A 20,869-nucleotide genomic window follows, 5' to 3' on the forward strand; every position below is an offset into this window, starting at 1 on the left:
TGTGGGTGACTTGGGGCTGGTGGCCAAACTAGAATATGGGTCTCCAGACCACACACTAGTAAACCAACTCCGTTATGCTAGCTCATAAATAAGTCTAAATACTCGTGCACTATAAATCTGGACATGTTACTTTACATAGTTCCTGCCCACAAGTAGCTCATTCTAACAAGTGACAGATGAATATAGAATGTGAGAAGTGCTATCATAACAGATGGGGGATTAAGTAATTTGGCTTAGACTTAAAATGGGTTTTAGACAGGAGCATGTTAGATGGCATTTCTGACTGAGCAAACAATGTAAAGGCAAATTACAGGAGAAACCCTGCACTGTAAGGAGCAGAATAATCTGGTATGACTGAGCAGGCAAATGAGAGTGAAGAAGGGCTATCTGGAAATAAGGCTGGGTCCAAGTTAGGAAGGCTAGCAGTCACTGATTCTCAGAGAGGAGGGATTCTTTTTAATTCCAATTAATAATTGAATGGGGACATTTAAATTGTTTATAAGTTCTGGTTTATTAGATGTTAAGTACTGATAAAAAATTTAGAGAAACCTTGTTTAGTAGATCAAAAAGGTTAAGCATTAAAGTTTATAAAAAGCAAAACTCAATTGCTAAATGATAAACTGGCAGCCCATCCGTCCCCATGTTGAGAAACAGAAAATAACATGGAAAATAGAGAATATCCAGATCAGATTTAGGGTCAGAGAGACTTCTCCGTATAAACACTAAGCTGTTGTGATCTGTTAGCTTAATGGTTAAACTATGTTTATAAAAGAACTGACAATACATGCTAAATTGCCCTGAGAAAGACAAAACTTCAGAAAATTACAGGGTGGTAGTTATCTAAATGTTCATGTCATTAATGACCTGAAATCATATACCTGTGTAAATTTTTAGTTTCTCTTAATAAGCATGGTTCCAGTTCACAGCAGCACTCTCAACAATAGCTAAAACATGGAAAGAGCCTAAGTGTCCATCTACGGACGAATGGATCAAGAAGATGTGGTTTATCTGTACCATGGAATACTACATGGCAATGAGAAAGAATGAAATCTGGCCATGTGTAGCAACATGGATGGACCTTGAGGGAGTTATGCTAAGCAAAATAAGTCAGGCAGAGAAGGACAGATATCATGTTTGCACGTATAGGAGGGTTAGGAGGAACTTAACTGAGGAACAAGGGGGAGAAGGAGGAGGGAAATGGAGGGGGAAAGGGAGAGAGGCAAACCATGAGAGACTCTCGAATGCTGACAAAAACTGAGGACTGATGGATGTGGTGGGGAGGGGGGATGGGCATGGAGGAGGACACTTGTGGGGATGAGCACTGAGTGTTATGTGGAAACTAATTTGACAATAAACTATTTGTAAAAAGTAAATAAATAAAATTTCTTAAACGTATTCTAGGAAAAAAAAAAGCATGGTTCCAGTGTGGCAAAATGAAATGCTTATCAATCACATGAAGGCATTTCAGTACTACTGCAACCTTAACAAGAACATGAAACATTTCCTAATCACTTTACTTTCAAACAAAGGACCACATACAGGTTAAATTTTCTGTCTTTTTCCTCTGATGGAAGAAGGATTAACCCTTTTTCCAGCCAAAGTTCATTAAAAATTCTTTATTTAGTATATTCTCTCACCCAGAGAATAAGCTTTATAAACATTATTTTAATATATTATACAGGTAGTTTTTTGATTGGTAATTTGATTAGTAGAATTATAAATACAAAAAGGGAAATAAGACATTATTTCTAACAAAATTTTGGGAAAATCTTGATTATTAAAACCCTTTGTATCTTAGAGGTTTTGCATATATGGTTTTAGCTCTTCAGAGCCCTCGACCAATAAGGCACCTGCAATAGTAAAAAATTTGCTACTGCAGCCTTGGGGCATATCTCTTAGTGTTGTATTGGTACTTCTCTGACAAAGTACACTTTTAATCAAGACAGACAGTCACATATTTATGTACGTTCTACATTCCAAGTATAAACACTGCAATTAAACGGATGGACAAATAAAATCATAAATCCTTAGATTATCCATAGTAGCCTCTCGCAAATTATTTGAATTTCATAAAAATACAAAATGTTAACACAGGTGGAATGGCAATCAACTTTATGAAAGCTCATACACTGAAACTAAACATGAAATTTCAAGCTGTCATATGAAGGGATTCTGTTACTAGGCAGCACCCCTTCACTATATAAATAGCAACGTGCTACTGGTTTCTTGAAGTCAGACTAATGATGGTTTTGATGATCAACATTGTCTCTGCCCTATCCATGACTCAAAGTGGAAGACTCAGAAATTACTGTCTCTTGATTTCTTTTAGCTTACTTAAGATGAGTCCTAGAAAGGAAAAAGATCACTGTGCAAAACGTAATCTGGAGTATCATCTCCTTACTGCAGATAATCCTTCACAACAATAGGAGACTCTGGTTCAGCAACAGATTCCAAGTCAGTGTCCTATATGGTTCCCATGCTCCTGGAGAACATCATGCAAACTTCTTCTTAGTGGCTGTGAACCTCTCCATGTACTAAAAATCATGAAAGAAGAATATGTGGTATCTTGGCATAAGCAAATATTCGCCTATTTTCTAATTAGGATTTTTTATTTTTTACTAATTAGGATTTTTAAAAATTTTTATTTATTTTGAGAAAGCATGTGTGAGAGAGAAAAGCAGGGGGAGTGGCAGAGAGAGAGAGAGGGAGAGGGAGAATCCCAAGCAGGCCCCATACTTAGTGCAGAGCCCAATGTGGGGCTTGATCCCATGACAAGGAGATCACAACCTGAACTGAAATCAAGAGTCAGACTCAACCAAATGATCCACCCAGCCTCCCCTAATTAGGATTTTATATGATTTTTTTTTCATTTAGGTTTTTACTGGATAAGTTCTTTTTCATTGCCTGAAAAATCAACCTATTGTAAGTGCAAATATAAAGCACATAGTTTTTGGGGTTTTTTTTTTCTTTCACATACATTTTAATAGGGACACCCATCAAAAGACAAAGATCTTTTTAATAAGCTATCTGGACGAAAAGTGGTCTTGGCACAATACCATTTGGCTGGTTCTTAGAATCCACCTCCAATTTGGGGGACAAATCCTGTTAACAAACAGGATTATGCACATATCCTGTAGCTATACATTCATGTGGATTACTTCACTGTCCTCTCCGGAACAGTGATGAAGTACACTAATACATACCTTATCATAGCCTTCCAATTCTCGAAGTTTCTTTATTTCAAAAAGGTTGCCTTCCACAGCAAGCAGACAAATCTGGGAGTCACTGAGGATGCTCTGTGGAAGCATGCTGAGCTCAAGACAATTCTCTTCTAGGCGAAGAACTTTAAGACGAGGACAGCAAGATATCTTTACTGAGATCTGAGATATCTATTGAACAACAACAAAAGAGAGTCATAGGAAAAAGCAAAAGCACTACTATAATGGTTATTTTTACTAAATCAAAACAAAAACGTGATCATTTGTCCCAGTTCTTTCTTTTACCGCCTCCATTTTCTCACTACCTACTCATTCCTGAAGCCTGTGTTAATCCAGCTTGTTACTCCTCCTCCACTTATTTGGAAAAAAGATGCCTTTTGAAGGTCACCAGTGGCTTTTTAGAAACAAAATGTGCTAATAAAAGCACTGTTTATTATAGAAAATTTGAGAATCACATAAGTTTAAAGAAAAAAGTCACCTCCAATCTGCCATCATAAACATTTTGGTGCAATCTTTATAGATGTTGACCACTATGCTATCAAAGTCAAGGATTCACTGTACTCATTCCCTGTTGGATTTGCTACCACTTCTTTGGAACTCTCTCTTGTACCTAAGTACTAGGTTTGATCTTTTTCAAGTCCATCCTTAAAGCCATTACTTCTGTTAAGACCTGAAAGTCTGTATCTACATTCATATCTGCTTACATCTAGTCTACTCCTGCATGTCCAACTTTTTTTTAAGAAATTGTTTTTGTTTTTTTTTTTTTACTTTATTTTTGAGAGAGCGAGAGAGAGAGACAGAGTGGGGAGGGGCAGAGAGAGAGAGAGAGAAACAGAATCTGAAACAGGCTCCAAGCTCTGAGCTATCAGAACAGAGCCCCACGTGGGGCTTGAACTCATGAATCATGAGATTTGGACTGAGCTGAAGTTGGTCGCTTAACTGACTAAGCCTCGCAGATGCCCGTGTGTCCAATTTTTAGTAAAACGTTTCTATTTGCATGAGTCACCATCATCATAATCAATTTAGCATGCTCATTCTCAGTAGGCACTTTTAGGCACTCAAGCAACTGTCTCTGATTTCACTCACCTCTTGCCCTTTAAATGTACCAAATTATATTTGCTCTGCCTGGTATCATTTCAGACCATCATGTGGGAACTTGATAGAAATGTAAATTCTCAGACCCCACCCCAGACCTAAGGAACCTGAAAACACTGAGGGTAGGGACCCAGTGATCTCTTCACCAGCTCTTCTGGTTAATCTGGTGCACACTAAAATCAGAACCAGTAATTATAGGGCATCAGCCTAGGTGAATGGAATGAGTGTGCAACTAGTACTTCTTGTTGAACAATGTTTTTCCAAAAGTTTTTTCAAATATAATTCCCCCCCCCCAAAATCTCAAGAACGTATAAGAATAAAGGAAAAGGTGATGCCATAGAGATAGACTGGATTTCATAATATAAGATTACTACAATCTAGAACAGTTTTGTACAATAAAAATTTGCAATGATTGAAATGTTCTATATGTCGCCAATAAGGTAGCCACATATGGCTTTTGAGCACTTGAAATACAGCTAGAGGCCTCAGGAAATCTAGAAGTGTAGGCACTAAATAAACTAAAGCGCACCTCTCACTATGTTTAATGTTTCATCATTTAAGACTTTTTTTTTTTAATGTTTTATTTATTTCTAGGAGAGAGAGAGAGAGAGAGACAGCGCGAGCAGGGGAGGGTCAGAGAGAGAGGGAGTCACAGACTGAAACAGGCTCCAGGCTCTGAGCTGGCAGTCAGCACAGAGCCTGACGCGGGGCTCGAACCCACGAACCGCGAGATCATGACCTAAGTGAAAGTCGGACGCTTAACCGACTAAGCCACCCAGGCGCCCCTCATCATTTAAGACTTACGTCTAGACCAAAGATTATTTCTCCAGTCAGATGCATATTAACCAGAGTTTCCAAAGTAATGGAAACAAATTTCAAATACTAAAATTAAAGCTGTCCAATAATGAAATGGGCTATTGCCAGAAAGCCTGTCAGAGATGATGTTTAGTAAAAGCAGGACACACTTGACAAAGATGTCAAAAAAGGGACAAGGAATTATCTCTGTTGTCCAACTCCAAGAATCTATGAAGTAAAACCTTTTTTCTACTCTACCTGACACAGCTCCTTGCTAGATGATTAGAGGCATATTTGGGGAGGATCTGAAGAATTCTTCAAGATCTGTGAGACAGTAGTTTAACTTTTGAAATTATCTCACCCCGTTACCCATCTTACTCTCTTAAAAACACCTGTAAAGCAAACACACCCAGTGTCTCAACCAATTCCATAGCACTTTGGGCTTTAAAATTAGTACAGCCTTGGGGCGCCTGGGTGGCTCAGTTGGTTAGGTGTCCAACTTCGGCTCAGGTCATGATCTCACGGTTTGTGGGTTCAAGTCCCACATCAGACTCTCTGCTGATAGCTCAGAGCCTGTAACTTGCTTCAGATTCTGTGTCTTTCTCTCTCTCTGCCCCTCCCCTGCTCTCATTCTCTCTCTCAAAAATTAATAAATATTAACCAAAAAAAAGTTTTTAACAACAACAAAAAAATTAGTACAGCCTATAGACTGTACATCTCATCTAGCCTCATACCCAGCTCCACGATTACAGTTTAGAGAACAACAGATTATACAGGAGACTATAACCCACATGATGTAGGAAAGTAACTCTTAAACTCTAGACCTGGTTCTGGTTGAGATTGAGTTCGATGACCTGCAGCTCCCCCACTATGTCAGGTATGCTCCGAATCTGGTTCTTGGAGAGATCCACCACATCCAAGTGACGGAGGCTACAGAGTTGTGGTGGGAGGGCTCGCAGCTGGTTCCCAGAGAGGCTCAGGGTCTTGAGGGCTGACAGTTGTCCAAAGGTAGACGGTACCTCTCTCAGGTGATTGTTGTTTAGGCTTAGCATCTCTAGCTTTTTCAGATTACATAATTCATCAGGAAGAACAGCTGGCAATGAAAAAATTAAAAACCTGAATCTGATACAGCTGAAAAACACTTTTGATGAAGTTTACAAAAACTCTATGGCCAACTGATATACCTCCTGTTAATACACATAGAATTCCTACACGTTGTGCCATTTTTAAGTATTGCATTTTTACCAACACAGTCTTCAGAAAGTGAGGGTGTCATCAAAATTCAGGAAAGCATTTATGTGTATATTGGGCTCTGATTGTAAAGGGAGCTCCGCATAATCCGACAGCAATTTTGCGGATTTGTAAGGCCCTCCCCTTCCCATTCCATCCCCCTTTCTAAATAGCAGCAAAATTAGCTGTTTACATTACATCCTAAAGATGGTCTTCCCTTTGAAGTCCAAATTAAGTCAGTACCAATCGTTATACCACCAGAGAAGGCTTGTAGATGTAATTACAAGAGATAGCTTTAAGGACTCTGACTTCTCCTGCGTCTTGAGCTCTCAGAACGGTTTCATAACAACAACAAAAACATCAGCTTGTAAGAGAAAACCACCCTTCTTAACAGCTGATCACTAGCAAAAGCTTCCCAGGCGCCAAAGCCATACTCAGTTTGTTGTTGTTCAAGGAGAGGCTCTTCAGCAGAGTGAACTTCCCTATAATCATAGGCGGTAGGCTCTCGATCTTGTTGTTGGACAAGTCGATGGTCCTTAGATTGCTGGTCAGCTTCTGCAACTCTGAGGGGAACTGGAGAAAGGGGTTCACAGCGCAGAGTCCCTCACCGAATAACTTCACCGCCCCCACCGTCCCTCTCCCTTTAAATTCCCTGGTCGGTCCCCTCCCAGTCTCACCTCGGTCAGCCCGCGGTCCTTAAGCTGAAAGACACCAGTTTTCTGCGCGGTTTCCACATGAGCGCGGAGGGCACTGTTACCCATCCTAGGGCCGCGGCTTGGGTCCCTGAGGAAAGGAAACGCAGCTGTCACCGATCAGTCCAGGCACCTAGCCACCCCATCCGCCTCTGGGCTGGTCTCATTCCCAAGCCGTCACCTCCTGCAGACTCCTAGACTTGGGGGCCAACTAAAAGTGGCAAGGAAGAAAAGGGAGAACAGAGAGCCCGACCACCAGGTCCAGCAGCTTTCACAGCTGTTCCGAGGTTGGACGCCGCCGGAGCCTACGAATGCTCAGAGAGCGCCGGACTCGCCTCCTACCCTTCAGCTCACAGACGGCTCTGCAAGTGAAGACTCGCGGCCCGCGCTCTCCCGCGATGCGCTCCCCGGGCTTCCGCCCGGGGAGAAACGCCCTGTGACATCATCGAGCTGCGCGGCGCGTTCGATGTGCGATCCCCTCACTCGTCGCGCCGACCCGGGGGGTGGCTTCCAACCATGGCTGCTGCGAAGCCTTGGGACTGTGCGGCAGAGCCAAATGCTGCGGCGCTACTGCTGGACCGTTTCGTAGCTTCGGGACTGGTCACTAAGGTGCGTGGGCGGCGATGGCGTCATTAAGGGGGTGCCGACGGTGGCAACAGAAGATGGCTGTGAGGTGGTGGCGCTGGGCCGCGGTGCTGTGTGTGAGAGTGCTGGCTAGGGGCCGTACTGTAGTAGAGGCCGGTGGAGACCCTTCCAGGCAACAGTAGTGACCGTTCTGCAGTGGTTGTGCAAAGCCGGGCTCCAAGAAGGTGATATTTCAAGTGTATGCGGGCGAGGTATCCTCGGTCAATTCCTGAGAGACAATAAAGACCAGTCTTCCCGGCTTTTTCTCACCCAGGGATACCGCCTCTACATTGTATTGGGCGCCAGGGCTAGGGAATACGAATAACTCATTACAACACAAGCGTTCCCAAACGCTTGTCGGTGTGAGGTATTGAAGCATATTTGGGGCGGGAGGTGCTGGGTATAGGAGAACGTCAGGGGGAGCACGCTTTTTAAAGGCAATACATATATACATACATATATAGGTACATACATACGAAAAAGACCCGAAAGACCTTGGAATGTGAGTGGAGGAGAGAGAGAGGAGGCAGATTGGCCCCGGGCGCTCAACTAACTGAGGCATCCAGGCGTCCCTGCCTTAGCAGTTTCAGGTTTGGCAAGAACATGTTCATATGCCAAAAGGAAGGAGCCAATAGAGGGAAAAATTAAAGATGTTAGGGAATAATGGAATACGAGTGGCAGAAGTGACAAAGGAATGGGGAAAGTGAGATTGAAGGAAAACATTTTTGAGATATCGAGCAAGTTGAGGATTTTGGCTAAAAAGCAAGCCGAAAAGTGCAAAGGTAAAATAATCCGTAGAGATTAGCAGTATGAACATGATGTAAGATTTATGGAAAATACACAACTTTGTATATTTAGAAGAATTATTAGAGAATTCTACCGTACCCTATTTTTATATGTTTTAAGCTTATTTATTTATTTGAGAAAACACACCAAGTTTTATTGGGGGAAGGGAAATATTTACAGGTGCAAGTAAAGAGAGAGGAGTTACAAAGGGTGGGGGTGGGGGAGATGGTGGGCCCAGGGCAGTTTATTTAATTTGAGAGAGACAGAGACAGCACTAGCAGGGGAGGGGCAGAGAGAGAGAATCACAAGCAGGCTCTGCACTGACAGTGCATAGCACCTTGTGTGGCTCAGGCTCAGGAAACCGGGGTATCATAACCTGAGCTGAAACTGAGAGTTGGACATTCAACTGACTGAGGCATCCAGGGGCCCCTACCATACACTATTTTTAAGAGGAAGAAAAACTAAGGCCTCAGAAGACCAAGAAGTTTATCCAAGGTCACTCAACTAGTGAAATAGATCACAGAGCGCTGCCTTTTCTAGTCTGTTGTATCTATCATAGCTCTGAGATGAACTGTGATAGATGATACTGTCAAAGTATCTGGAAAGAGATTAAACTTCTGTTGAAGTCTTGTAGATTACTTGAGGCTGTAGTAACTAAACCTTATGGATTTGGGGGAAGGAAGGGGGTACAAATGAAGGCATTGGAAAACAGGCAAAACCTAACTACAGCACTCCCCAGTTCTCACCTTCCTCTTTTTTCTCCTGGGTTTTATTCTTACCAGATTGTCTAGTAGTCTGACTTGTATTGTTTAGTTCTTTTTTTTTAAATTTTTAAATGTTTATTTATTTTTGAGAGATAGAGACAGTGCAAGTGGGGGAAGGGTAGAGATAGAGAGGGAGACAGAATCTACACAGGCTGCAGGCTCTGAGCTGTCAGCACAGAGCCTGACGCGGGGCTCAAACTCAGGACTGGCGAGATCATGACCTAGGCAAAAGTCAGACGCTTAACCAACTGAGCCACCCAGGTGCCCCTGCATTGTTTAGTTCTGTAACAAAGTAATTTGATAAACTCATACTGTAAGACATTTGGGAGTTATCCCTCTAGAGTGTATTGGTAGAAGAAATAAACATCTGAGAGAATTTTAGGTGTTGATAAGTAACCTGTTTGTTGGAGTGGAAGTTGTTTTGGAGAGGATCTTCCTGGTGTCCTTCAAGTAGCACTAATTAGACATTTCGTTTATTTGTTTCATCTTCATTAAGTCTATTTGCTCACCCTTCTCCTTCACTGCCTCCCAATTATTCAGCAAATATCTACTGACTACCACGGAGAGGCAGAATAGTGTGGTGGTGAGGACAGCTAGCTGTGGAGCCAGACTGTGAGTGTTCAGAGAACAGCTCTATCACTTTAGACCTGTTCCAATTACTCCATCTCCTAAAAAGGAAAGGGGGGGTGTTAATATTACCTACTTTATTGGATTACACAAAGATTAAAGAGATTATATGTGTAAATGGCCAAGAGGACAATTCCTAGAATATGGCCCATACTCAACAGATACTAGCTATGACCATCTCTATTCTCATCATTTACATGCGCTGGAGAAGAAGTGAAAGATTTGTAGAAGATCTGCAAGGGTCTAGTTAGGCTGCTGATAGCCAGAGCAATGGAACAGCCAAGGGCCAGAGGAGCCAAAGTGAAGGACAAGTAAAAGGAAACTTTCAGATGGGGGTAAATGAGAAAGTATAAGGCTCTCTCTTGTTGAGAAAGGGAAGGGGTAGAGTAGTCAAGGAGCTGGGCCTACATCACACAAAGGAGAGGGAAAAGAGTCACAGTTTTTAGCACTACAAGCTTCTTAGATACTAGATAATTCAGATAATTAAGAATATCTTAATTAACTTAGATACTAGATAATTAAGAGAAGATGGATTTTAATGTAGCCAAGATGGATTTGCTTACAGGTAAGATCTGCCGATCCATACCTCTTTAAGACCATCTTAAAATCATATATGTTATATGATCTCTTTAGTCTATCCCTTAAGTACATATCATCCCATGTGCATTAAAAATTAAGGGTAATTAGGGGTGCGTGGGTGGCTCAGTTGGGTAAGTGTCCAACTTTGGCTCAGGTCATGATCTCTCAGTTCTTGAATTCGACCCCTGCATCAGGCACTGTGCTGACACCTCAGAGCCTGGAGCCTGCTTTGGACTCTTTGTCCCCCTCTCTCTCTGCCCCCCACTGCTCACACTCTGTCTCTCCCTCTCTCTAAAAAATAAACATTAAAAAAATTTTTTTAATTAAGAGTAATGCTTAAAATTGCTATATGATACAACTGTTCCAGAAAACATAATTTGTTTGAACTTTATTCTGTTTTGATCTATACATTGGGGGATGATTTAGTGAAAAAAAAGTATGGGTAACTATAGGATAAATGGGGTATTTGCTTTGATATATGCCTGAGGATGGCTTTAGTGGCCTTACGTCCCACATATTTTTCTGGCAAGATTTAGTGAGTCATGGCAGCTCTATTGAATACACACACACACACACACACACATACACACACACATATATAGATAGACCTATATATCTGTTATTTTCTCAGTGTTACCCTCTGTAGCCCCTCCCCCATTTTAAAGCCTCTACTCTTAACTCTGCTCTACTGTCTCCCTTTTAATGTCCCTCAACTAGAATTCAGTATCAAGTAGAAAGGACCAAAAAAAAAAAAAAAGAAGAAGAAGAAAGGATGCCCACAGACATAAGTTTATACATGTATATATTATGTACACAATGTTATCGGGTTCTTTTTTTCTTTCTTAGAAGGGTAGCGGGGGGTGGGGAGATGGGAGAGAATGAGTCTTAAGCAGGCTCCACTCTCAGCTCAGAGCTGGACTCAGGGCTCAATCTCACAACGCTGGGGTCATGACCTGAGCCAAAACCAAGAGCCACTCAACTGACTGAGCCATCCAGGCGCCCCAGGATTTTTGTATTACACATAATAGTCTTGGATTTCAGTTTCTTGTGCCTAGCAACAGAATGAACAGAAATACCCTAAACAGATTCCCTTTTTCAGAATCCTTTCATTTTCATTGTCCCTTTACCCTACTGGCATATAAAGTGTATAATATATAATGGCAGTCATTAACAGTGAAGACGTTTCTGTATTCCCCAATCCTTGCCTTTTTTCCTTTTCTTTTTGTTTTTTTAAAGATAGAGGGCTAAGTCACAATCCTCAAAAAGTTAGAATTTCTATTTGTAGAACTAGAAACAGAATTTCTATTTCTAGAGGAATTTGGCTACTCTTTCTTTCCTCTTTCCTTTTGGCTCTCCCTTGAACATTCTTATTTTTCCACTGGTTTCTCTTGCATGTTTTTGGCTAAGCTCCATTACCCTGTGGTTGAACCCAACAGTTTACTAGTTTGCCATGTGTGTGGTTAAGATTAGACAGGGAGGGATGGAGAGATACCAGAGAACGAGTAAGTTACAGTGAGAAATGCGAGATGTTTTACTTTCATTTACCTTCTACTTATGGTAGAAGAAGTGGTTTAGATTTGTCCTCATTTCAGCAATGATATACATTTATAGAATGAAGCTGAACTAATACTTTACTCCCTCAATCCTCAGTTTTACCATCAGTAAAATATCTTGTGTTATCTTCTTCATTGAATGGCATATCTGTCTGTCCAGTCACTGGAGCCAGAATCATTGTAGTCAGCACTGACTTGACTTTATCCCTGGTACCTCATTATCAACTAGGATTTATGAATTTCATCTCTCCAGGAAATCACATCTATGCCTTCCTTTCCTATTTTTTTTAAACATGTATTTATTAATTTTTAGAGAGAGCACGAGCTTCAGTTGGAGAGGGGAAGAAAGGGAGAGAGAAAAAAATCTCCTGGGAGGCCAATGTGGGACTTAAACTTAAAAACTGAGATCATGACCAGAGCCAAAATCAAGAATCAGACGCTTATCCCCCTAAGCCACCCAGGCATTCTCTTCCTTCCTTTTTAACTGCTACTGACCTAGTCCACATTCTCATCTTCTCACCAGGAATGCTGTAGTAGCCACTTGTCTAAATATTCAACCTCCAGTCCCATCTCTCCCTTCGTTTTTGTTTTTGTTTATTTCGTTGGCTAGTTGCCAGAATTATGGGGTTTTATTGTGGTAAAGTATGCATAACATAAAATTTACCATTTTAACCACCTTAAAGTCTACAGTTCAGTGGCATGATACAGTCATAATGTTGTGAAAGTATTTTCAAAACTCTTTTATTTTTACCATACCCAGTGGGAACCCCATACTCATTAAGTAGTCATTCCCCATTCCTTCTTTAAGTTTCTAAAATATGTATTATATGATCATGTTACTTCTTCACCAGAAGACTTTCAATTGCTCTCATTTTCTGATTTATTAAGATCTTCCATGATGACACAGGAAACTGCACTTCTAGATTCGTCGTCTTCTTCTCACATATGTGTTAGTACGAGAATACCTTTTCCTTTTCATCCATCATGAGCTTATTAAAGGACAGAGAGCTTATTTCATTCATCCTTGAATCTTCCATGGCCTAACTCAATAAAAGCTTGTAAAATTGGTTATCATTGGTCAGCAAACTTTTACTATTAAAGGCCAGAGGGTAAGTATCTGAGGATTTTAGATCCATATGGTTGCAGCTGGGCTGTGGTAGTGTGAAAGAAGCCAGTGTAAATGAATGTAAATTCAGTGTAAATGAATGGGTGCAGTTGAGTTTATTCTGGATCCTGAAATTTGAAATTCATGTAGTTTTCATGTGTCACAAAATACTGTTTTTCTTTTTATTTTTCCCCAACATTAAAAAATATAAAAACCATTCTTAGCTTATGGACTGCACAAAAGCAAACACTTTGGTTCATTTAGTTCATTCATGAGCTTTCATTTCTCACTCCTTTGCCTATAAGATCTCTAAAATTTTTCCTGTGCTATCATTCTTGAAAAGAAGAAAAGGATACAGAAAATTATGAAGTCAAGGGATGAATAATATTCTTACTCTGAAGCAACCTGCAACTTAAAAAGACTAAAATTGCAGGCAGTATTTTGCAAAGAATGAAAAGATGAAGAGGGGGTAAGCTTTTTAGAAAAATAATTACACCTGAATGAAATATTCCTTTATCTAAGAGAGTGAGAATGTGAAAAGACACAGGATGAATGACTTCTAGCCATTAGAGGTCCTTTAGTGCATCAGATAAGTGATTCCATGGTGGGGAATTCTTTGATGTTAGCTGCAGGAAGGTCAGAGACTAGGTCTTGGTGATTTGTGTAGAGGTGACTCTCCAACAACCTCAGCCTCCACCGTCTTACCATTAGCAGCCTTCTCTGATAAGCTGTCACTAATACAAATGTAATGTGCATGGTACTTTAGGAACTAGTACATAGTGATTAAGTCTTGTTTTTCTTATTTTTTAAGTATTTGGGCAAAGGATTTGTGATAGTGAAGATTTTAAAAACAGGAAATATACATTGCTACTGTTACACTTCAGTACTTCATTTTTCAGGGACAGTGTTGCAAATAATAAATCCTCTTGTTTTATGCATGTGGGTATGCTGTTCCAAGGCACACAGAAACTTTTTTATGTGACATACTGCTGCCTTCTTTGTTCACTTACCAATAGGAAATGTTAAATATATCTAAGAAGTCAGCTTCCTGCTTTGTGAACTTCTCCAGACTACAGCAGATCACAAATATTCAAGCTGAAATCTACCAGGTAAATTTTGTTGGACTTTTTGCTTTCTGCTTCTAGTACAAGAAAAAAAAATCGTACTGGATTCCAGCAGTAGTTCTCTTACACTTAGAATAGTGTCTAGTACATAGCTGAATAGGTGTTTATTTATGTAGTAATAGTCATAATAGTAGTTAATAGTAGTAGCAGTAGCAGAAATAGGGCTTTGAACACCAAAATGAAAACCTGCAATAAATTCCCTGGGCTCTTGTAACAAATCCTACCTCCCACCTCCCTGCCCCCACCTCTGCAGTGTTCCTAGGTTAAAGACTATCCATATTTTACCAAAATTTAAGCCTTCATGCTGCATTCCACACAAGCTAAGTGTTATTTTTCTTCCTAATGTAGAAAAACCTGGAAATTGAACTTTTAAGACTAGAAAAAGATGCAGCAGATGTTGTTCATCCTTCCTTTTTGGGTAAGTATTTGAGGAAAAGGGTAATCATTGGAATTTCAACTTTTTCTTAGATTACCTTAAATAAACATCAGGCAATAAAATTATGATATACCATAACTTTTTCAGATAAGGCCCCAAAGTTAATAAAGTCTTCTTTTCTCAAATAGAAGTCCTGTTGGCTTGACTGTACAAATAGCATAAAAAGTGACCCAGGTAGGAGTTCTTTAAATTCAGGAAAGCTTAGAGCTGTATGGGTGACCCATTAAGTTAAGCATCTGACTCTTGATTTTGCTCAGGTCATGATCTCACGGTTCCTGGAATTGAGCCTCACATCAGGCTCCATGCTGACAGTACAAAGCCTTCTTGGAATTCTCTCTCTCCCTCTGTCTGCCCCTCTGCTATGTGTGCATTCATGTTCTCTCTCTCTCTCAAAATAAATAAATAAACTTAATTTTTTTTTTTCAGGAAATCTTGAAAGACAAAGGCCGAAGAACTTTCCAGTTTAAAGGAGACTAGGGGTGCCTGTCTGGTTTAGTCAGTGGAGCATGTGACTCTTGATCTAGGGGTTGTAGCTTCAAGCCCCACATTGAGTGTACAGATTACTTAAAAAATTAGAAAAAAATCTTTAAAAAATAATAATAATTAAATAAAAATAAATAAATGATAGCCAAAGTACAGTGTGGTTATGGATTGAATACCTGATTAGAAATTTTTTTCTGGGGTGCCTGGGTGGTTCAATTGGTTAAGTGACTTTTAATTTTGACTCAGGTCATGATCTCATGGTTCATAAGATTGAGCTCTACGTTGGCCCCTGCACTGACAGTGTGGAGCCTGCTTGGGATTCTCTCTCTCCCTCTCTCTCTCCCCCTCCCCTGCTCTGCTTTCTCTCTCTCTCTCAAAATAATAAATAAACTTAAAAAAATTTTTTTTGCTATAAGGGGCATTATTGAGATACTTGGTGATGATGTGTCAATATGGACTGTATTCATTATTGGTATATTATAAAACTATTAAATTTTCTGAATTTGATACTTATAATGTAATTACATAAGAGAATGCTATTTGGGGAAATGCGTGCTGAAATTTTAGAGGTAAAAGTTCATGATATCTACAATTTACTTTTTTTTTTAACTTTTATTTATTTTGAGAGACAGAGTAAGCAGGGGAGGAGCAGAGAGAGAAGGAGACACAGAATCTGATGCAGGTCCAGGATCTGAGCTGTCAGCACAGAGCCTGACATGGGACTAAAATCCAGGAACTGTGAGATCATGACCTAAGCCAGAGTGAGATGCTTAACTGACTGAGCCACCCAGGCCCCCCTACCCTTTTTTTAAGCTTATTCATTTTGGGAGAGAGAGCAGGAGAGTGGGGTGGGGGGTGGGGGATGGGCAGAGAGAGAGAGGGAGAGGGAGGGAGAGAGGGAGAACCCCAAGCAGGCTCCATGCCTTCAGTGCAGAGCCCAACATGGGGCTCAGACTCAATAAGCGTGAGATCATGACTTGAGCCAAGATCAAGAGTGGAATACTTAACCAACTAAGCCTCCCAGGTGCCCGTCTCCAACTTACTCTTAAATGGATCAGCAAAAATACATGTATGGGTATGTGGAGAAAGAAGAAATAAAAATGTAGCTAAATGTTAACAGTTGGTGAGTCTAGGTTAAATGTATGTGGGAGTTCAGTGAAACTTTTCTGTAAGTTTAAAATTTTTTCAAAATAAAAATTTGAAAGAAGAGGCAGTTGGCAGCCATTAACTGAATTCTGGGCAAAATATTGAAATAATTAGAAATAGCTTTGAAGAGAAATGTTTGTTTTTTTAATGTTCATGTACAATATCAGAGGCAGAGGGGTGCCTGGATGCCTCAGTTGGTTGAGCGTCTGACTCTTGATTTTGGCTCAGGTCATGATCCCAGGGTTGTGGGATCAATCCCCATGTCAGGAACCAGGCTGGGATTCTTGGCCTGTGCTTGGGATTCTCCCTCAGCCTCTTTCTATGCTCCTTCCCTACTCTCTCTCTCTCTCTCAAAATAAATAAATAAAACTTCAAAAAGATAAATTAGAGGGAAAGATGAGAAAAGATATTATGTGAAGAATACAGCTCTGGCTGTAAAAACTGAACAAGGAGTAGAGTTAAACAATGCAGGCAAAGAATTTAGCACTGGATTGGTTATCAGCAGACAAAGTAAGACAAAATCGTTGAAAGTAAACTGATTTTGGCATTAAATATAGCAAAGGGGAGATATTTAAGAGGGAAATGGGTTAATTTTTGACATTAGTAGGGTCAAATCAAAGCAAAGAATTATTAGTGATTTTTAAAACTTGTCATATTGCTAACAATAATTACTGTTTCTGGTTTATGTAGCTCAGAAGTGTAATGCTCTGCAAAACATGAACAATCATTTGGAAGCAGTGCTAAAAGAGAAGAGGTCCCTGCGGCAAAAATTGTTGAAACCCATGTGCCAGGAAAACTTGCCCATTGAAGCTGTTTATCACAGGTTAAACTAAAAAGTAGAAATTAGGGATACCTGGGTGGCTGAGTTAGTTGAGCATCAGACTCTGCACTGACAGTGCGGAGCCTGCTTGGGATCCTCTCTCTCTCTGACCCTCCCCCACTTGCATTGTCTCTATCTCTGTCAAAATAAATAAATAAACTTCCAAAAAAAGTAGAAATTAATAGTTACACATTTCCTGAGGGCATTTTTTTGTTTAGACTGGTAGTTATTTCATAGCATAATTTGTTAAACAATGTATCAGTGATTGTATTTGTTAACATTATTATTATTATTAACATTAAACCAGAAAGAAAATCTTTTAAACTGTTAAGAGAAAGGCATTCTTTTTGACTTTAAGGAAGAAATTAGATCTATAACATGACGTAAGATGGGTAAAAATGATTTTTATTATGTATAGACTATTTTCTATGAAGTAAACTTACTGTTGTGTTAATGTTGCCTATATGTAAAAGTTCTCTTGGGGAATTTAAGCAGGGAAGGATGAGAACCATGTCAACTGAAAGAGAAAAAGAGTTTAGCCTCCATTTCCCAATCCATAGAATGGGCATACTTTCTGTTGCTCTTCTCCCCATACAAGTATTATAAGTATAATCATAAACAACAGTAAAGAAGTAAACATATGGGCATCTGATTGCTAACTTTCTCCACCTCTGTCTCATTGGCTGACCCTGAGCAAATCAATAGTACCTCTCTTAAGTGTCAGATTTTTTTATCTTGTAGTAAAAGAATAAATATAAAAAACCCACTCTTGTGGGTATATTCAGTATCTATTCAGTACGGTAAAATACCATTAATGTGTATATTATACATTATATTGGAAGAACTAAGTAATGATTTTAAAGCATTTTGAAAATCCAAAGATTCAAAGTGGTTTTATGTGCCGGTTGTTTCAGTCGAGTACATTTATCCTTATTGTCTTCACCCTTCACTGAAAATGAGTAGATCGAAATGGAATGCGATTTAATCCAGGGAAGTTTCTTTACTTATATGACAAAATGATTAACATTAAGTTTTGTCTATTAGGTTCAGTATCAGATAAGATTAGTGTTGTCTCTGTTTTTCTGTTTAGATGACAAGTTAATTTCTACTTAAAGTAAGAAAGTGACATTTTTATCACTGGTATTTCCATGAATGCAAAAAAGTTATTATTGGCTCACTGGGTTGATTATAATTCTCTTATATTAAAAATCCTAATTAAAGGGGAAAAGGGACACAAAATAACTAAAAAGAAAAAAGTTGACTTTTTTCTCCCTTTCAGACACATGGTACATTTGCTGGAATTGGCAGTGACTTTCATTGAAAGTTTAGAAAACCATCTTGAAGCAATTAGAAATATCCCTCATTTAGATGAAAATCTAAAGAAAATGGTGAGTATTAACAGTAGCACTTAAGTACCTCAACTACTTTACATTACATTTGCCTATTTTGTGCTGTGAATACAGCAGAGAATTATAAAGAAGATGCTATTAAGCAAAAAAAAAAAAAGAGAGGGATTGGGAGTAGAATACTTCAGTAAAGTTTTACATAGTAGTTAGTAGTGAGCTGAAGAATCGGTGAAATTTGCATCAGAAAGAATAGTTTGACCAAAGCAGCAATGTGAAGAAAGATATGAAAATTAGCACTGGTAGTTTGGGAGAAGAGTCGTACTCCACTTTGGCTAATACTTAAAGGTATTGAAAGAGAGATTAACTCGGGGTTAGTTTATGGAATGCCTTGAAAACCAGATTAAGAAGTTTAGACTTTACTGTCTGAGTACTGGGGAAAAGTCAACAGTTTAAATGGTTTTTTGTTTCGTTTTTAGAGAAGGACACAGAGAAGTGACTTGATCAGAATTATATCTTAATGGAGAAAATATTGGATAGGAGTCACACAAAGTATAGGCAGAGAGCATCAACATTACGTAAAACCTTGTTGAAAATGCAGAATTGCAGGCTTCATTCACCTTAGACCTTCAGAATCTGAATCTGCAGCTTATAAGTTCCTCAGGTGATTCCTGTGCACATTAAAGCTATAGGTTAGGGGGCGCCTGGGTGGCTTAGTCGGTTGGGCGTCCGACTTTCGCTTAGGTCATGATCTCGCGATTCGTGGGTTCGGGCTCCGCGTAGGACTCTGTGCTGACTGACAGCTCGGAGCCTGTAGCCTGTTTCGGGGTCTGTGTCTCCCTCTCTCTCTGACCCTCCCCTGCTCACACTGTCTCTCTCTGTCTCTCCTAGAAATAAATAAAAATTAAAAAAAAAAAAAAAAGCTGTAGATGACTATGCAAAGGAACCAAAGGCAGAGAAACTTGGAGAATAAGTGCAGGCATTCAGATAAGAGATTTAAAGCATAGGAAGACAACGGATTATGGAGATTTTGAGATTTGGGATGTCACATTCCTAGAATGTGTCTACTCTTTGGACAAGGGACACATCCAAGGCAATAAAGTATCTAGCCTTGGTAACTCGAGGGTGAACAGGATCAAGAAATCAAAAAAGCTAATGAATTTGTTTTCTGACATGCCTTGTACAGAGAGTAAACCTTTAATTGTTGAACTGCAGTTAAATCGAGTTCTTAAATGTACATTCAGGTGGACATTTTCAGTAAACTGCAATATAGGACTGAATTTTAGTAAGGTGATAAGTTTTACGATATAGATTGTGGGTCACCTGCTTTGAGGTGATAATTGAAGACAAAGGAGAGATGAATTCCCAAAGAAAAAGCATATGCTGTAATAGAGCACATGCACAATTTTAAGAAGAGCACAATTTTAAGAAGCTTTTGTATCAGGGGGCTAGAGAAAAGATCAGGTGTAAACTTTTGTTATCATAACCACTTATGATATAATAATGATGTATTGATGACATGTAATTTCTCCTGTTTTCCCCTTCTTTCAAATGTTACAGAGCAAGGCTTTAGCAAAAATGGATATTTTGGTGACTGCGACAGAACAGCTGGCAGAGAATATACTCAAGTGGCGAGAACAACAAAAGGAAGTTTCCTCTTGTATCCCCAAAATACTAACTGAAGAAAATTATCTTCATAAACATGATGTTACAACGCCATCTTTACCTTTTACTTCTAAAGTTCATGTCCAAGCTGTTAATACCAAGTGATGGTCAACAGTTTATTTTTGTTTAATTACATGTAGTCATGTGAGGTCTATTTCTAGCCAATTGTAACATGGACATTTATAAGCTCTGCTGCTAGCAATACTGAAAGAGCCCTCTTTATATTGAAGCACTAAGATTCCAACTTCATTAAGACCAAATTGAGTTTTCCTTTGTTTTTCACATATTTTCATGCTATTTTACAGTAAAATTCTTGAAGATCAAATACAACTATGACAATTTATTAACAGGAGTGCCTTAGCCATATCTCATTCAGTGGTCTCTATAATGTCTTTTTTTAATTATTTTTTTTAAGTTTGTTTATTTACTTATTTTGAGAGAGAGAGAGCACAAGCAGGGGAGGGGCAGAGAGAAAGGGGGAGAGAAAATCCCAAGCAGGCTCTGCTCTGTCAGTGCAGAGCCCAACACAGGGCTTGATTCCATGATCCCAGTATCATGACCCAAGCCAAAATCAAGAATCGGACACCCAACTGACTGAGCCACCCAGGTGTCCGTATTATGTCTTCTTTTTATTTTTTTATTTATTTATTTTTTAAGTCAAATGATTTTTTTTATGAAAACAAATATTCTAAATATCCCACTTTTATTTTTCAAGATTCTTTTTTTTTTTTTTTACAGTTTATTGTCAAATTAGTTTCCACATAACACTCAGTGCTCATCCCCA

General features: G+C 39.4%; 2 protein-coding genes across 5 annotated transcripts; one reads left to right on the top strand and one right to left on the bottom strand.

The window, feature by feature from the left end:
* Positions 1–2,095: 2,095 nt before the first annotated feature.
* On the bottom strand, positions 2,096–7,448 carry LRRC57 (leucine rich repeat containing 57). 3 transcript variants are annotated; one of them, XM_039232848.1, is made up of 6 exons: positions 7,373–7,448; positions 7,016–7,121; positions 6,773–6,911; positions 5,933–6,201; positions 3,204–3,389; positions 2,096–2,534 (listed from the first exon to the last, which is right to left on the bottom strand). In XM_039232848.1, the coding sequence occupies exons 2-6, from the start codon at positions 7,097–7,099 to the stop codon at positions 2,493–2,495; spliced, it is 720 nt and encodes a 239-aa protein (XP_039088779.1). In that variant the 5' UTR covers positions 7,100–7,121; positions 7,373–7,448; the 3' UTR covers positions 2,096–2,492. The 3 variants fall into 3 exon arrangements, with proteins under 3 accessions (XP_039088779.1, XP_039088780.1, XP_039088778.1); XM_039232849.1 differs by having other exon boundaries at positions 7,366–7,420; XM_039232847.1 differs by having other exon boundaries at positions 7,212–7,401.
* A 77-nt stretch (positions 7,449–7,525) lies between these two features.
* Positions 7,526–20,334, top strand: HAUS2 (HAUS augmin like complex subunit 2). 2 transcript variants are annotated; one of them, XM_039232851.1, is made up of 6 exons: positions 7,526–7,639; positions 14,085–14,177; positions 14,541–14,610; positions 16,948–17,080; positions 18,357–18,465; positions 19,981–20,334. In XM_039232851.1, the coding sequence occupies exons 1-6, from the start codon at positions 7,547–7,549 to the stop codon at positions 20,188–20,190; spliced, it is 708 nt and encodes a 235-aa protein (XP_039088782.1). In that variant the 5' UTR covers positions 7,526–7,546; the 3' UTR covers positions 20,191–20,334. The 2 variants fall into 2 exon arrangements, with proteins under 2 accessions (XP_039088782.1, XP_039088783.1); XM_039232852.1 differs by lacking the exons at positions 7,526–7,639; positions 14,085–14,177; positions 16,948–17,080.
* The last annotated feature ends 535 nt before the right edge of the window (positions 20,335–20,869 follow it).

Source organism: Hyaena hyaena, unplaced genomic scaffold (genome assembly GCF_003009895.1).
Source record: "Hyaena hyaena isolate Hyena2069 unplaced genomic scaffold, ASM300989v1 scaffold_70, whole genome shotgun sequence".
Taxonomy (NCBI): Eukaryota; Metazoa; Chordata; class Mammalia; order Carnivora; family Hyaenidae; genus Hyaena; species Hyaena hyaena.

Bases quoted from the DNA above. Each gene is read 5' to 3' on its own strand.
- LRRC57 (XM_039232848.1), bottom strand. From the start codon at position 7,099: ATGGGTAACAGTGCCCTCCGCGCTCATGTGGAAACCGCGCAGAAAACT. The intron at 6,912-7,015 runs GTGAGACTGGGA...CCCTTTCTCCAG, and splicing joins AGGACCGCGGGCTGACCGAG to TTCCCCTCAGAGTTGCAGAA. The intron at 2,535-3,203 runs GTATGTATTAGT...CATGATTTTTAG, and splicing joins AATTGGAAGGCTATGATAAG to TACATGGAGAGGTTCACAGC.
- HAUS2 (XM_039232851.1), top strand. From the start codon at position 7,547: ATGGCTGCTGCGAAGCCTTGGGACTGTGCGGCAGAGCCAAATGCTGCG. The intron at 7,640-14,084 runs GTGCGTGGGCGG...ACTTACCAATAG, and splicing joins CTTCGGGACTGGTCACTAAG to GAAATGTTAAATATATCTAA. The intron at 18,466-19,980 runs GTGAGTATTAAC...CAAATGTTACAG, and splicing joins ATGAAAATCTAAAGAAAATG to AGCAAGGCTTTAGCAAAAAT.